Source organism: Hordeum vulgare, chromosome 7H (genome assembly GCF_904849725.1).
Source record: "Hordeum vulgare subsp. vulgare chromosome 7H, MorexV3_pseudomolecules_assembly, whole genome shotgun sequence".
Lineage (NCBI taxonomy): Eukaryota > Viridiplantae > Streptophyta > Magnoliopsida > Poales > Poaceae > Hordeum > Hordeum vulgare.
In genome coordinates, this window is record NC_058524.1 from 76,026,880 (window position 1) to 76,044,574 (window position 17,695).

At 47.1% G+C, this 17,695-nt stretch overlaps 1 protein-coding gene across 1 annotated transcript; it reads left to right on the forward strand.

Annotated features, from left to right (window-relative positions):
* Positions 1-2,611: 2,611 nt before the first annotated feature.
* On the forward strand, positions 2,612-13,025 carry LOC123410758 (aminoacylase-1-like). Its single transcript, XM_045103698.1, has 4 exons — positions 2,612-3,553; positions 12,101-12,238; positions 12,345-12,584; positions 12,659-13,025. The coding sequence occupies exons 1-4, from the start codon at positions 2,693-2,695 to the stop codon at positions 12,737-12,739; spliced, it is 1,320 nt and encodes a 439-aa protein (XP_044959633.1). The 5' UTR covers positions 2,612-2,692; the 3' UTR covers positions 12,740-13,025.
* The last annotated feature ends 4,670 nt before the right edge of the window (positions 13,026-17,695 follow it).

The following is a 17,695-nucleotide window of genomic DNA, read 5'->3' on the forward strand; positions in this document are numbered from 1 at the left end:
CTCACAACTAATTAAGCTATTCAGCTCAAAAAACTACTATTTAAGTTTTATTTCTAATTAAGTGCATCTTATTTGGCGACTGAATATATTTAAACTTTTGGCAACTAAACACTTTGCAATCTCATGACTTAAATGTTTTTGAACTGAAAACTCAGCTTTTGTAATCTGACAACTAATTGTTTTGTAAGTTGGCTATTAAGTAGTAGTAATCTGACAACTAAACATGTTAAAATTTTAAGCAACTAAACACCTTGTAATCTCGTGACTTGAGATATTTTTAAGCTGGAAACTCAGCTTTTGTAATTTGACGACTAATTGATTTGTAATTTGGCTACAACTTAGTAGTAATCTTACAACTAAACATGCTTATAAAAAAATAGCAACTAAACACCTTGTAATCTTGTGACTAAGAATAATTTTTCACTGCAAACTCAGTATTTGTCCAACAACTAATTGATTTGTAATTTGGCTACTCAGTAGTGACAATATGACAACTAACACATGTTTATTTTTTAGGCAACTAAACCCCTCTAATATGGTGACTAAGCATGATTTAATGTGGAAACTAAAGACCCGTAATCTGATGACTAATTAATTTGTAATTTGGGTACAAGGTTGTTGTAGTTCGGCAACTAAATATACATTTGATTTGGACAACAAGTTTTTTTAGCGGATGCGTGCGTGAATAGTATCCATATATTTTTACTCTAGCTTCCGCTGCGAGCTTGTCACTGCATGCTGCTCTTTTTTTGTTACTTCGTGCGATTCTTACGTCAACAGAATAGAAGTTTCTTTTTTTTTCTACTAATCTACTCCCTCCATTCCTAAATATAAGTCTCTTTAGAGGTTCCACTAGAAAACTACATACGGATGTATATAGACATACTTTAGAATGTATATTTACTTATTTTGTTCCGTATGTAGTCCATTAGAAAAATCTCTTAAAATACTTATATTTAAAAATGGAGGGAGTATTATTCATGAGGCCTTTCATGCATGCCCTGTCAGCCGACTTATCTTTTATCTGAGCCATGCATGCATGTGGCCACTACTAGTGGCGTATGTGCTAAAATGCGATTAGACGTGGTTAGCTGCCGTCGTACCGGAAGACATAGGTGCGACGTCGTTGTGTAATCGCGTTCAATATTTAAATATACTTCATCCGTTTTTAAATAAAAGTCTTTTTACAGGTTTCATTAAGGAACTACATACAAAGTAAAATTAGTGAATTTTTACTTTAAAGTATGTCTACATCTGTATATAGCTTCCTAGTAAAAACCTTTAAAAATACTTATACTCCCTTCGCCTGAAAATACTTATCGGAGAGATGGGTGTATCTAGACATATTTTAGTTCTAAATGCATCCATTTCAATTCATTTTTACGACAAATAATTTTGGATGAAGGGAGTATTTAGTAACGGAGGAAGTATGTCATCTATTGATTTGAATCTAGGATTGTAAGAGCTTGTTTGAGACTATTCTGCTTTTTAAAATTCAGCTTCGTTCTAGAAAAGACAAGCCAAATGAGATAGCTCCACAATATGCTGTTTCATAAAAAAATAGAATCTGAAGTACAACTTCAAAGTTTTCATGAAGCTTTTTAGAGGGTGCTCCAAAAAAAATATAGAAGCTGAAGTTGAGGAGAAATTACCTATCACTGTTATCAGTAAGTGGATACCCCTTCATTTTTTCCCCTCAACCAATTAAATAGATTCTTTTCATCAAATTTTCCGTTTTTAAAGTTGGACTTAGATGAAAGCCAGACATTATCTTGATAGTGCTATAGCTTTTGTATAAAACTGCTCCAAAGTAAACTTAATGAAGTAAAACTGATTTTGATGAAATGAAGCAGTGCCAAACATACCCTAAGACCCTGTTTGGTTTCAAATAAGTCACCAATTTATAAGTTGAAAAGTGCAAAAAGTGACTTATTTTGCCAAACAAACCCAACTTATAAGTCACCCCAACTTATAAGTCATAAGTTGCTTCACCCCAACTTAGAACTTATAAGTCACCCACTTTTACATGAAAAAATGACTTATAAGTCAGATGACAACCAAACAGACGTGACTTATAAGTCACTGGTTTTAAATCACCTGACTTAGGCCCTGTTTGCAACCACCCAGATTATATAATCCAGTTTTTATAATCTATTATGTCTCCAAACAGGACAGCTTATGGTGTAGATTATAAAAACTAGATGGATAGATTATTAAAAACTCATAATCTACTCTATACCAGCTATAATCTGATTATGGATTGCTAATGACCCATTACCCTTATAAAGTTGGAGATAATTACATTTCTACCACCGCCATCCTTCTCTTTTTTCAAAAAAAAAAAAAACAGAGGACAAACAGGTCATTATGCAATGTAAAACATTTATTACAGTTTATATAATCTGGCCTCCAAACATGTCCACTTAGATTATTTTTATAAACCAGATTATATAATCTATCTTCATAATCCAGATTATCATAATCTATTATGATTCCAAACAAAGCCTTATAAGTCAGACTTATTGAAACCAAACAGGCTAAGCTTGAGTAGAACAGGCACACGGACAATGGGGGCTGGGGCTTCCCTGAAAAATCGTTGGCTTCGCCGGATAGACGAATCACATTCGGTCAAACAAGGCAGTCCAAACAAACACTCCGCAGCGTCAGGCCGCACCGCAACCAACCGCGCACCATGCGTCGTCTCAGCCACTTCCCCCTCCTCCTCGCCGCCGTCCTCCTCGCGGCGGCCCCGCACCCGGCCCACCCCCTGACCGAGCTCGAGGCCTCCCAAATCAGGCGCTTCCAGGACTACCTCCGCATCTGCACCGCCCACCCCGCTCCGGACTACGCCGGCGCCGCCGCGTTCCTCCTCCCCTACGCGGCGTCGCTCGGCCTCCACACCGCCACGCTCCACTTCAGCCCCTGCAAGTCAAAGCCGCTCCTCCTCCTCACCTGGCCGGGCACGGACCCTTCCCTCCCTTCCATCCTCCTCAACTCCCACGTCGACTCCGTCCCCGCGGAGCCCGAGCACTGGATCCACCCGCCCTACGCCGCGCACCGCGACCCCGCCACCGGCCGCGTCTACGCCCGCGGCGCGCAGGACGACAAGTGCCTCCCGGTCCAGTACCTCGAGGCCATCCGCGGCCTGCAGGCCGCCGGCTTCGCGCCCGCCCGCACCGTCCACGTCTCGCTCGTCCCCGACGAGGAGATCGGCGGCGAGGACGGCCACGAGAAGTTCGTCCAGTCGGAGGAGTTCCGCGCCCTCAATGTCGGGTTCATGCTCGACGAGGGGCAGGCGTCGCCGACGGACGTGTACAGGGTTTTCTACGCGGACAGGCTGGTGTGGAAGCTGATCGTGAAGGCCACGGGGCCTCCCGGCCATGGGTCGAAGATGTTCGATGGGGCCGCCGTGGGGAACCTGATGGATTGCATTGAGACCGTGGCTGGATACAGGGATGCACAGTTCGACAAGGTCAAGTCGGGCAAGTGCGGTCCCGGAGAGGTGGTGTCCGTGAATCCTGTGTATATGAATGCCGGCACGCCGAGCCCCACGGTAAGGAAACTGCTGCTTCGTACTGTATCTATTTAGTTCAGTGCACGGTGATAGTACGATAGTACTAGTGAGCAATGATTATAATTTGAGACGGCCAGACAACATCATTTAGAGCATCTATTATTAGCACAACTGAGAGCAGCTCTGTCAGCCAGGAAACTGACCAACTTCATAGGCTACAGAGGTTACTGCTATTGTTGGGCTATAGGATTATCACTTTATCAGCCTAAAATATTCTACAAAACATACATCGATTTTGGACACGTCCATGGGTTACTGCTATTCTTGATGTACAGCGGTAATACTATCAGCTTCAGTGCTACAGAGGTGTATAGTTACATCATGCGCAAATGAACAATTGAAAGCATGCAAGCATATGAGATTGTTGGGCTATAGGATTATCATTTTATCAGTACTTCTATCCACTTGTAGTAAATTCACATGTAAGCGTTGATGCATATCCTCTATACGAAGTAGTAAACCTAATTAGTTTGTTCAAGTGATCTAGTGCAAAATGAAGACTTGAAGCAATGCCATCATGCACTTCGTCAGTAAGTCAATACTCTGGGAGAATTGCTAACCAGATCTTTTTTTAGAAAAGAAGTGTTTGGATGCTAACTGCAAAACCCACACATATATGATGAGTATAACTAACAGGGAAAGGCTAGACTGCATTGGTTCAAGGGAACTGGAATATGTGGAAGGGAGGAGGGGTAGAAGAACATATATTGAGAAGATTAGCAGAGAATTGATTAATTGTTCTTTACTAATAGATGCATGTTGATAGGGACTGTGTAACTCCATCTAGTCCCTAGGTTACAATCTGGACTACAACAGAACTTTTACTTTACATGGAATATATCAAGGAAATAAACTCAACTAACAATGGTGCTCATTATTCTTATGTCTAGTTTCCAACTAATAGTAGCAGAACAAAGGACAGTTCAGCATGAACAGTATTTTGCTGTTACACATGCAAAACAGTACCACAACACATCATATCCTCCTGCTCTACGCCTATTCCATCCTTTTGTTTTATTAATTGAACTTTTCTATGAACTGAGATCATACCATTTTCCATTACTTCCGACATAGAAATAAGTAGTTCAGAACAACCAAACACGTAAAAGAGTAATAGAGTTCGGAGCACTAACAAGAAGCCCACTGATCAAATCAGGTCTCGGGCCCAAACTGTTGGACAAAAAACATGTTAGCAGCCAGTGCCATCTCAGATTTATTAACTAAACTTATGTTGCGCTCTCTCTCATACTACTAGCATTTTTGTTAAGGCCAATGTTCAGGAAGTTAACTGGTAACTGTTCAGTCAACTGTCTATTAGGGGATTAGTAGGTGAATCGGCCAATTAATTGGATGATTAATCAGTTAATGGGCTACTCGGTGACCCACCAAGCAGAGATTAACCAACCAGTTAACTGATTTATTGGCCGATGTTTTGAACACTTGGTTAAGACATTTGAATTATCTAAACACAGAACATTCTTGTGTGATTTACTTAAGTGTTCTATGTTCACGCAAGTATGTAGTTCATGTAGTACGATATTAGCATGCATGCCAGCATGATGTTGTGTGCACGTGAGCTTAGTGGACGATGAGTAGAGCACTAAACAAGTGCAGTTTTTTGTTATATGGCTAGGAGCAACCAACTGCTTGCATCGACCACGCCCTGTTCCAAATTGCGGAGTTAAAGGATCACCATTGGACAGGCTGTGCAAGTCTTAAGACCCGCTTATTTCTACATTTCAAATCCTTTTTTCCAATACCCCCGCTTAGATCAGACGCGTACATATATCCCAGTACTTGACATGCAGAAAACATAGTCCGACTTTTGTCGGTAGATGTTCATAATCCTATTACCTTGTGGTATACTATATTTTGGAAATCACTTCGAAGGTAATCATCCATCGGAATGACAAGGTCTAGACCTGACGGCAACAAAGAATTTACACATTTGTGCAGTAGGTGCCACTGTTGCCTTGTGATTTGCAAATAACAATTTGAGGTAGTCAATTTAATTATAATGATTTGGGAGAGCACTTTGAAGATAGTCTTTTGACAAAAAGAACAAATGTGTAGATCTTGCAGTAATGTGATAATCTGTAAAATTTGTGATACATGCTGCCATTACCTTGTGATCCCAAAAAATTGGATTAAAAAATATTGTTGTTGTACTTGCATATTTTTGGAAAATAGTGAGGCAAATTTATAGAATATGTCATACAATATTATATTAACATCTCAAGAGTCTGGAATATGATTTCTAGGAACCAGGGTCTAAAACATAATTTCTAGACAATATAAGGTTTGTAGTGCAAATATTCAATACATGACAAAACAAAAATAGAATTATAGACCAATACAGGTCTAAAACTTAATTTACAACACTTTGCAATAAACTACAGGGTTGCTATGCAATATACAAGAACTATTGGGTCCTTTTTGTAAAAAAAGCCAATGACTCTGGCGGTTCCCATTTTTCTGTTATCCGCCTGAGGGCCGAAATAACCTACGCTAAAGCCTTTTTGGCCTTTTGGCCCACAAGCCCATTCGAGCGGCACAGGAGGGCAAGACGGGTTGAGGTGCCTTGGGCGTGGGCCAGATCGGCCTTCAGGTGACTCGTTATGAAGGGTGGTTAAAAGGGAGGGGTATAGGAAGGCTAGGTTTAGGGTTTTGTCACACTACCAACGATAACTCTAGCGGAGGGCGCCGTCGAATGAAGCACCGCCTCCGCTCTCGGCATGGATCAATCGTGGGCGGCACAGGTCGAGCACGGCCTCCGGATCACCGCAGATCTTCGTCTCCACTGCCACCCTAGGCGAAGCGCCACCATCGCTGTGTATCATAGCTTGTCGCTGCCTCTACGGACATGTCTTCTTTGGTCTTGATCACCGTCTCTACCGCCAGCCGGGAGTATGGACCTTGTCTCCACCGGGCTCGCCAACAACATTCCAAGAGGCCACCACATCATTGGCTTTGGCGACATCTCTTCCTTGTCGGAGGAAGAGGATTTTATTTCTCGCCAGCCGGCGACACGCTTGTGAACCAGGCAAGAAGGCATGCCGGTCGGGGCTCCAGTCGGCGGAGCAGGGAAATTGGGTGGGGTAAACCCTAACCCTAGCTGCCCTTTGCACCTCCCTCTTAACCGCCGCCCGTAACGGGCCGCCTAAAGGCTGATTCAGCCCAGCCCAGCCCAGGCCACTCAACCCCGTCTAGCCGCTGAGTAGGCTTGTGGCTGAATGGGCTTTAGCCCAGGTTACTTCAGCCCTCAGGCCAGTATGGGAAAAAGGGGGGAGGGCTCTTGTAGTCATTAGCATTTTTTTGCAAAAAGGACACTATGCTTCTCATATATTGCACACCAGCCCTCCGGTTTATTACAGTGTGTTGTAAATTAAGTTCTAAAACATGTGTTTGTCTGTATTTCTATTTCAGTCCTGTACTGTATTGAAAATTTGCACTACATACCTTGTATTGTCTAGAAATTATTTTTTAGATTCTAATTTCTGAAAATCATATTCTACTATTCCAGAGTCTAGACCCTCTAATATTAATATATTATGACATATTCTATATGTTTGCCTCCGCATTTTCCTATAACATGCATTTTGAAGTACACTAACTATATTTTACAATTCAATTCAGTTTTAGTCTTGGCAGTATTAATGGCAACATCTACTGCACAATTTGCGGATTATCCCATTATTGCAAGATCTACATATTTGCCTTTTTGGCAAGATGACTGTCTTCAAAGTGATTTTCCAAAATGTTAGAATTAATGTGACTACCTCCAGTTTTTACTTGCAAATCACAAGGTAATAGTGACATCGTGGTATAAACTAGGGTTCTACCGGGTCTTGGCCGAAGGTTGTAGGGGAAGGAGGGGATCGGCCGTGGTCGCCGGCGCAGGGGTGCCGTCTCGCACGGATGGGGGCGGCGGCGCAATGGAAAAGGCGGCTATGGTTAGGGCACCGGCTCCTAGTTGGAGCCGATCAAAATAGATTGATCTTTACTTAATCTCAAAAATGTTAATTACATGACTATATATAAGTTCTCTAGGCTATAATAAACTGGGCTAAGCCCCTAATATTATTAAGATAACTGGGCCAATTTGGCTAACTGGGCCTCTGGTCATAACATTTCTCCCCGCCTGTGCAAACAGCTCGTCCTCGAGCTGGACATCTAGAAAATGTTGGCGGAACTCCTTGAGCTGCTCCCAAGGTGCCTTCGAAGGGTTGAGCTGATCCGAAGTACGTTGTGCATCAACACCTTGAATGTCGCCGGCGCATTGGAGAGAACGAAAGGCATCACCAGAAACTCGAAGTGGCCGTGATGGGAACCAGAACACAAATCGAGCGTAGGGAATAAGCGTGGCCCTGGCGGCTCTTCCCGGAGCTCCTGCACAACCGATATAGGAAAATTGACCCTCGTCGTCTTGGCAGTGAGAGCACGGTAATCGAGTCAGAAACGCCACGAGCCCTCGGGCTTGTGAACAAGGAGCACCGGTAAAAGGTCGTCGTGCCGCTGTAGGAGATGAGCCAACAGGGGCGGCTCGGACTCTGCTATGGCGGTCGACAGCTGAGAGGGAACTGCTGGAGAAGTGCCACCCTCGCCCTTCCACTGCACCATGCGCCCTTGACGCCAGAAAGTCATGGTCAGTGCGTCGAAGTCCCAAAGGATGGGTCCGAGCGTCCGCAAGAAGTCGACGCCGAGGATGAAGTCGTAGTTGCCCAAGTCGATGCCGACGCACGTGATGGCGAAGGACTCGTCGCCGATGAGGATGGGAACCTGCTGCGCAATTCCGTGGCAGCGGAGACGGTCACTATTAGCCAAGGTAACTCGGAGCTGCTCGCCGCCCGTCGGCTGGAGGGCCAGGCGACGCATAGTAGACGCAGGCAGGAAGTTGTGTGTAGAGCCTGTGTCCAGGAGAGCTAAGAGGCGCTCCCCATTAACCGTCACTGGCAACAACATCGTTGTTTCCACTCGTATGCCGGTAAGGGCATGCAGGGAGACCACGAGAGCGGTGGCTGACGCCGGGGCTGCTGCCTCGGCAAGCTCGGAGGGAGTTGTATCCTCCGCGACATAGTCGTCCGCCTCCAGGTAGAAGAGGCGCGGGCAGACGTGGCCTGGCACGTAGGGCTCATCGCAGTTGAAACATAATCCCTGGCGACGACGCTCGTTTTGTTCGGCCGGGGTTAGCCGACGGAACGGTCGAGTTGCTGCTGTGGCGGGCGTCCCTGTCGCCGGCTGGGCAGGCCAGCTGGGTGCAGACATAGCCGACTGAGGGGGTGGGCGAGGTGCCTGGGCCGGGAACGCCTGCTGCATAGCCACCGTTCGCTGCTCGAACGCGCGGGCATAGTACGTGGCCGTCTGGATATCCTGCGGTCCCCGAAGCTCCACGTCCACGCGGATATGATCTGGCAGACCACCGACAAAGAGCTCGGCCCGTTGACGGTCCGTCATGCCGGGCGCGTGGCACGTCAGGGCATGGAAGCGGTCGGCGAAGTCCTGCACCGTGGAGGTGAAGGGGAGTCGGCCTAGCTCCGCCAGCCAGCTCCCGCGTATCGGCGGCCCGAAGCGAAGGAGACAGAGCTCGCGAAAGCGCTCCCATGGGGGCATGCCGCCCTCGTCCTGCTCAAGGGCGTAGTACCACGTCTGTGCGGCGCCTCAGAGGTGATATGAGGCGAGCCAGGTGCGGTCCGACGCGAGCGTGCATTGCCCCCGAAAGAACTGCTCACACTGATTAAGCCAGTTGAGGGGGTCCTCGGTGCCGTCGAAGGTGGCGAAGTCGAGCTTGGCGAAGCGCGACAGTGTCTGAGTATGACCGTCGTGGCCATATGGGTCGGCAGTGTGGAGCAACATGGGCGGCGGCGCCGGGTCGGTGGACGCACGGGTCCCCCGTGAAACGGCTGCCCATCGAGGCCGGCGTAGGGACCCGCGGAGCTGGAGGGCCCGCCGTGCTGCAGGGTGGGCGCCGGCTGCGGTGACGACCCGGCCAACCAGGCCGGAAGCGGTGACGGCGAAGGCGGGAACCGGACCTGGTGGATCGGGACTCCCACCGGCGCGGTCGTAGCCGGCCTGGAGTGGATCGGCGGGGGCGCCTGCAGCTGCAGCGGCTACTGCAGGGGGAAACGGGCGCGGCGGAGGTCATGAGGGTCGGCGACGACCAGGGCGGGTTGGAGGCGGGAGGCTGCTGCAGCGACCCAGCGAGCGCCGCGGAGGCCGCCGGGTGCGGCGGTTGCCACAGCAGGAGCATCGGCGGATGGCGCGGCCGGCGGCGGCCCGTAGGGCCTAGTCAAGTAGAGGCGGATGCCCTGGACCGCGGTGGCGAGATCGCGGAGCACTCCAGTGACTTCCTCCGGAGTGAAGATGGTGAGAACCGGCTCGGCGGAGGTGACCGACGCCGGCAGCGAAGGGGTGCCGGCCGTGGTGGCCAGCGGGGCGGTGGTGGCGGTCGGCAGCGGGAGGGTTGAGGTGGGCGGCGGCGAAGACATGATCGCACCGAAGCTACTTGATACCAAACTGGTATAAACTAGGGTTCTACCAGGTCTTGGCCGGAGGTTGTAGGGGATCGACCGTGGTCGCCGGCACAGGGGCGCCGTCTCGCACGGATGGGGGCGGCGGCGCGATGGAAGAGGGGGCTAGGGTTAGGGCACCGGCTCCTAGTTGGAGCCGATTGATCTTTGCTTAATCTCGAAAGTGCTGATTACATGACTATATATAAGTTCCCTAGGCTATAATAAACTGGGCTAAGCCCCTAATATTATTAAGATAACTGGGCCAGTTTGGCTAACTGGGCCTCTGGTCATAACACATCGACTACACAAATTTGCAGATTATCCACTATTGTTATGAGGTCTACACCTTGTCATTCTGACAGACGATTAACTTCAAGGGAATTTCTGAAATATAGCATAAAGCAAGGCAATGAAACTATGTAATTCCTTCATGCATTAAAATATATGTCTCATGTCCTTTCCTTCAAAGAAAAGGTCACAGAATTATGAACATCTATTGACAAAACCCACTCATCAAATCATGTCTTGGGCCCAAACTGTTGGACTATAAACATTTTAGCAACTAGTGCCATCTTAGACTTATTAACTGATCTCATACCAACATTTTTGTTAAGGCATTTGAATTATCTAAACACAGAACTTCTAGTCTGATTAACTTAAATGTTCTATGTTCAGGCAAGTATGTAGTTCTTGTAGTGCGATATTTGCATGCATGCCAGCATGATGTTGCATGCACGTGGTCTCGCTGGATGATGAGTAGAGCACTGAACAAGTACAGTTTTGCTATATGGCTAGGAGCAACCAACTGCTTGCATAGACCATGCCCTGATCCAAATTGCCAAATTAAAGGTTCACCATTGGCCAAGCTGCAAGGCTTCAACACCGACTTATTTCTACACCTCCAATACTTCTTTCGAATATCCTTGCTTAGACCAGACATGCATATATATCCTAGTACATGTATGAGATCATTGGGAGTCCCATCTCTTTGTGTAACCTGGTATTTAAAATATTTTCTGCCAAAGTCCAGTATTTTGCTATCAAGTTGATTTTAATTTTGGCTTCACGAATTTATTGAGATCTACTTCATTTCTGCATGAGCAAGGCTATTAAAACTTCTGTTCTGTACGTGTATTCGTTCCACTTTTCTCTATGGAAAAGTTAGAATAATTCTCGGAGTTAATGTTAGAATCAATTTGACCGTTGAAAGTTGAGTTATTTAAAAATATAACAACTATTGGGCTATGTACAGGTATAGGGCTTCATGTGAGCTTATTCATAATAATTTTTATTGATCATCATGCATGTAGGTAGTAGAATAATTTTTGAAGCAAAAGTTATAATCAATCTGATCATGACAAGCTGGGTTCTTCAATAACTATCAGAATTTTTAGGCTATGTATAGAGATTTGTCATGTGAGCTTATTCACCATGATTATTTCTCATCGTGCATGTAGTTAGTAGAATAATTTTTATGTGTTTGATTTAGCCCAACGATACTGGAGTGGAAGTGGTCATTCGTCTTGCAGTTTGGTGATCCATTAACCCAGAGACCAGAGTAGGGATGTATGCATCTGGTTAGTTGCTCCTAACCATCAAATCTGAGCAAAACTTGATTTGCTCATTTGTCTACAAATTGGTCCAGAGCTCAGCAGCTGCAGTTCTTTTTAAGCAGACGTGCAGTTGGTCAAAGGTCTAACTACCAATGTCAGCGAGGCACTGAAGCAAAAGAACACACTTCTCACCCTTTGCAAGCACCCAACAAATACAAGTTATTTTCCCCTCTTATGCACTCATCTGAAAACCTGCATTAGACATGCTCTTATTATATTTTATTGCACTTTATCTGCACCACTGCTATCTTTGTAATTTTCTTGAGCGCCAAACTCATTACAATAAGACAAATTAATAGAGGTCTAGTATAGACAGGGTCATATGCCAAAAATCAACATTGTCATGCAATCTATTCATTTCTACGTACATGGCTTGTGTGTAGTCTAAAGACTAATCGATGCAGGGCTTTGTGATGAATATGCAACCTTCAGAAGCAGAGGTGGGTTTTGATCTCCGCCTTCCTCCAACCGAAGATATTGAACAGATAGAAAGAAGAATCAAAGAAGAATGGGCACCAGCTCATAAAAACTTGACTTACCAGGTGAATATTGTTTAACTGTCATGTGGGTAACGGAAAATAAATCGAATTTTGCACTGGCAATCTTCTATTACTTGATTTTCTAAGTTCCTGTCTTTGTGTTGTGCAGCTGATGAAGAAAGGACCAGTGAGGGATGTGACGGGACGCCCCTTACTTACACCAGCCAATGCGTCAAACCCATGGTGGTCTGTGTTTGAACAGGCTATCATCTCTTCGGGTGGAAAACTAGCAAAGCCAGAGATCTTATCTTCAACCACGGACGCCCGATTCGTGAGGCAGATGGGTGTTCCAGCCCTTGGGTTTTCTCCAATGATAAATACTCCAATATTGCTTCACGATCATAACGAGGTGATCATTGCATCATATTGTACTTCTTTTTACGTCGTGTGATGGCTAAGCTCAGTTTTATCTCAACACCGCAGTTTCTGGAGGATAAAGTGTTCCTGAGGGGCATCGAAGTGTATCAACATCTTATCAGAGCGCTGAGCTCCTTCAAAGGCTGATTCGAAATAAGCACATAAGTTGTAACATTATTGTATTCCGATCCCATGTAAATTAATTGTAGCGAAGCTAATTCAGATGCCCGCGATGCCACAACCATCATGCTCCAAGCCACAGATAAACTGGTTAGGGCTCATCCAGTCAGAATAAACTTTTTCTGAAATAATGGAAATCTGCTGACGGCGATCTCAGCAGGTTGATTTGTATGTGATGTACATACGAAGTTACGGACTGTATATAACAAGATGATTTGTATAGTCCACCGTTGGATTGATATTTCTCGATTTATAGACTGCTGGTATCATGTGTGCCGAGGGGAACCAAACCAGAGGTGCTTTTTGAAAAGATATCCAGCACTGTAAATTGTTCTGCTGCATTTGTTGCTTTGCTCCGTCTTACAGAAAGCAGAACATACGTAGCGAGTTGAGAAGACCATTTCGCATCCGAGGCGAAGATTTGGACATGAATCGTTTGGATGGTGGGGAAATGCAGCACGTTGGCGTTTCAGGCTGCAACTGTTTGGCATGAACTAATAATGTATAGTAATGCAGACATGGTAGCTCATTCCGATGAGCGGTTGAGCACGTCAGTAGCACGTCGGACCAACGCGATTGAATTGAATCTAATCAAAGGATTCCTTCATGGTACGGGAGACCATGCAGCAGTGACAAGAAAACGACTCTAATCATGCGAATAATCCTATGAAAAAAAAATAAACACCAGCACTAGCGATCTTGCTTCTCATCTGGGGAAGCTTCTCTGCTCCTTCCGGCCCATCCACTCCGTGCCCGCCTTCTGTCACCCCCGTTCCTGACCGAAGTCCTGATGCCTTCCAGCTGCAGCACGCTGACGCCCCAAAGATAAGCCTGTAGTAAATGATCGCCTTAATATATGCTCACGAATAAAAGAGAAGAGGAGGAAAAGGATGCCGATCAGAGCTACGTCATGTCTATCTATCAGTCAGGGGTTTTATTTCCTAGAGCTAGGCTGTTAAAACGCGTGAGAGTGGGGCAGGGTCACGCACGCAACCTGCCAGGGGTGCCCATCCGATCTACTCTCTCTCTCTCTCTCTCTCGTCTGAGAAATCTAATGCGCGCTTTGTTATGATTAGGTCGTTTTTCCTCCTGCCCACGCCCAGCTGGCTGTCTGTCAAAGTGTGTCTCAAGGTCGAGAAAGCGCCCCCCCGTGAAGTGGACGTGCATGTTACATGTAGGTCTGTCTCGGTTGTGGCACGAGAAAATGTGGCCATGTAACCACGTGGCGCTTTGACCCTCCCGGGTGCTGGATGACATGCGTTCAGATTCCTGTAGTATCATCGTCTGGATTAGTAGAGGTTACTTTCATGGAGCTCCCGCCTGGATAAATTAACCGTGATTGATCATATCATCACCTGTTGCTCTCGAACGGTCAGCCAGCAACTGCGTCCACAAGTGTGCACGCGTGCCCTGCCACTGTGTAATAACATCGTCGTCGGCAGGTACGTACGTACCCTACCCGCGGCCGGCCAGCTCGAGGCGGTTCAGCCGATCGACATCGCCATCCGTACTCATCCTCCGGCACTGCTCCGAGGTCCGAGCTGCTACGCTACGCACGGCTCACGAACTCGCTCACGCGCTTTGGGACGCCGCCGGACGCGTGCGTGCAACTTGCAGCGTGGCCAGTGCGCCCGGCTGGCTCCAGCTAGCCTGGCTCTGCTGCTGATGCTGATGCCGATGCCGCTGTCCGGATGATCGAACGACGACGCGACTTCGTACGGGTTGGTTGTCGTTGCATCTTTGATGCCGTGCTGACGCCGTACGCCGCCGCCGCATCCCTGACCCCCCAACCGAACCCCTGTCGCCCTCTGAATCGCCCCAAATCCGCGAAGCTGCCGCGCCGGATAAACAATCAACACGTAATAGCACTAGGGGTCCCAAAATCAAACCTGACCAAACGGGCCGTACCTGCCGGGCTGGCCCGACTGCCCGCAGGTCATGCATGACACGGGTTAATCGTGTTCGGGCCAAGCACGAGCACGGCGTGGGCCCTGCCCGTGCGGCCACCCCGAGCCCGCGTGCCGGCACGGCCCGACACGAGTAGGGAGCGACGGGGGAGCGGGCGGGAGCGACGCGGCCAACTGGGGGAGCGCGAGAGGGGCGGGAAAAGGGGGAGAGGGCGGGGGAGGGGCGGGAAAAGAGGGATTTGGGCTGGGGAGGGGTGGGAAAAGCGGGATCTTGGCGGGAGAGGGGCGGAATCTGGGCGGGAGTCAGGGGCGGGACCGGCGGGATTTTTTTTCAATCAAGTAGGGCAGCGTGCCGTGGGCCTAGCGTGCCGCGGGCCAGCCCGATTAGGCCATGTGCCGTGCTTGGGCGTGGGAGGCCGGCACACGGGCCGACACGACACGATCCGTATATTAATCGGGCCCAGGCGGGCCGTGCCGTGCCTGGCACGATTACGGCGGGCCGGCCCGTTTGGCCAGGTATGCCTAAAACTTGCAAGCAATGTGATGGTTGATGGTTGAGTCCTATAAACTGAAAAAGGACACTACCCACTATCAGAACTTACACGCAATATGCAAACTCAGTCCAAACTCATCACCGGCCAATAGCAACGCGCCAACTGGACAGGACAGGCCAGCTGGTGACAATTTGCACTTAGCCCCTTCCGGTTCTACCTAATTATTCAGCCACCGTCGACAGTGGAAGGAGATTCGTCGGTTGCACACAAAAGGTTAGTTCATTTTCACATCTGTATGTTGCTAGTTTTCAGTCACTGCAGCATTAAGGTTTTTCAGATTGGTGGCCATTTTCAATCAATGTTCAGATGCAAGTGCTAATTCCTAAATTATTTGCAGATTGACTGACATTGTTAACTGAATGTGTATTCTAAATAGCTTGTAGCATTAACTGTTAGATGACTGACATTGTTAACTGAATGTGTATTCTAAATTATCTGCAAATTGACTGACATTGTTAACTGAATATGTATTCTAAATTTTCAGTGAACTGAATGTGTATTCAGTTAACTCAATATACTCTAAATAGCTCTCAACATTAACTGTTAGATGAAAATGGTAGTGTTAACAAAATTATCTGGTACTGTGGTAACTTAATCTTTTATGCATACAATTAACTTATACTGTTGAAGTCTGAAAATATAACTCAATCTTGTTTATGTAGCTCACTAATGGCTTATTGAATATTTTGTACTTAACTTAAGTGTGTAAAGACAAATGCTAGTTTCATTATACTGAAATTTGCACATTGTTATATGATTTTTAGGAAGGACCTAAATGCAGCTTTGTGCACTGGGTTGATCCAGAGTGGCCTGTTCAGTTGAAGATGATCCTTGGTAAGCTCTCGGACATGTATGAGGATGAGACCAAGGAAAGGCTTAGGCAAAATGTCCTTAATGCTGAAGAAAACCCGAGGGTCCTGAAAGAGAAGGAAAATATGGAAAAGGATCTTAGTTTTTTCAAGGTTGATTTTGCTAAGATGGTTGCTGAAAAGGATGAAGCTATGAGTGTGACAGCCCGAGACTGACGCCCCAGAAGATTCCCCTTCATTTCCGTTTCCGTCGTGTGGTTAGTTTTATTTGTTGCATCATCATTTAGTTTGCATCACGTATCATGCATCATCTCCGTCATCTCTGGTGTGATTGCTTCCCTTGTTGTGTTTATTTTCTTTTTCCCTCTTCTCCTAGCCACTCCTGATCCTTTCTTTCTTTTTCCCTTTGCTTTCATCTATTTGAGTTGCAGATTTAGTGCTCAAATAAATGTTGTTGTGGAGCCCATAAATTATATCTATTGCATAGGGTCTCCATCTAAAAATCTCAGTCCAATTGGGGTTGGTTTGGTTATAGATTGAATTTAGGCAAGTTTGATTTAATTCAAAACTTGTCCGAATTTAAATACTGTAAAAATCTCCGAACCAATTTTATTAAATCCTTCATATTTTTCTGGCTCCGGGAAAATATATCTCTTGTTGGAATTCCAACTATATCCTTTGTTTTATTTCTTTGCAAGTTGTTGTAAAAGAAATAAAATTAAAAGGGTAAAGCGGGAAGCCCAGCCTGTGCAAGCCGGATTAAGGCCCACCGGGCTCCTCCCAACCCTAGCGAGAGGGAGTCAGGGAGAGCTCCTCCCGACAGCGCCATCTCGTTCCCCCATCGTTGCCCGATCCCGATTCCCCTCGCGCAGCCTCCTTTCTCTCCCTTGCCCTCCCCGCGCGCCGCCATGGCCGAGAAGCCCCGCACCAATTCGCCGCATCGCCGTCCCGCGCCGTGCGCCGTGTTGGGGAACGTCGCATGGGAAACAAAAAATTTCCTACGCGCACGGAGACCTATCATGGTGATGTCCATCTACGAGAGGGGATTTCCGATCTACGTATCCTTGTAGATCGCACAGCAGAAGCGTTAGTGAACGCGGTTGATGTAGTGGAACGTCCTGACGTCCCTCGATCCGCCCCGCGAACCGTCGCACGAACCGTCCCGCGATCCGTCCCACAATCTAGTGCTGAACGGACGGCACCTCCGCGTTCAACACACGTACAGCTCGACGATGATCTCGTCCTTCTTGATCCAGCAAGAGAGACGGAGAGGTAGATGAGTTCTTCGGCAGCGTGACGGCGCTCCGGAGGTTGGTGGTGATCTAATCTCAGCAGGGCTCCGCCCGAGCTCCGCAGAAACGCGATCTAGAGGTAAAACCGTGGAGGTATGTGGTCGGTCTGCCGTGGCAAAAGTTGTCTCAAATCAGCCCTAATAGCTCCATATATATAGGAGGAGGGGAGGGGAGGCTTGCCTTGAGGCTCAAGGAGCCCCAAGGGCTGCACCACCAAGGGAGGAGGAGTCCTCCTCCAATCCTAGTCCATCAAGGATTGGAAGGTGGAGTCCTTCTCTCCTTTCCCACCTCTTTTTTTTTTCTTTTCTCTTTGATTTTCTATCTATGGCGCATAGGGCCTTCTTGGGCTGTCCCACAAGCC

What these genes read in the sequence shown, in the direction of transcription:
- LOC123410758 (XM_045103698.1), top strand. Translation starts at nt 2,693, where the DNA reads ATGCGTCGTCTCAGCCACTTCCCCCTCCTCCTCGCCGCCGTCCTCCTC. An exon ending in ATAAAAACTTGACTTACCAG is followed by an intron (nt 12,239 to 12,344) that starts GTGAATATTGTT and finishes TGTGTTGTGCAG; the next exon opens with CTGATGAAGAAAGGACCAGT. An exon ending in TGCTTCACGATCATAACGAG is followed by an intron (nt 12,585 to 12,658) that starts GTGATCATTGCA and finishes TCAACACCGCAG; the next exon opens with TTTCTGGAGGATAAAGTGTT.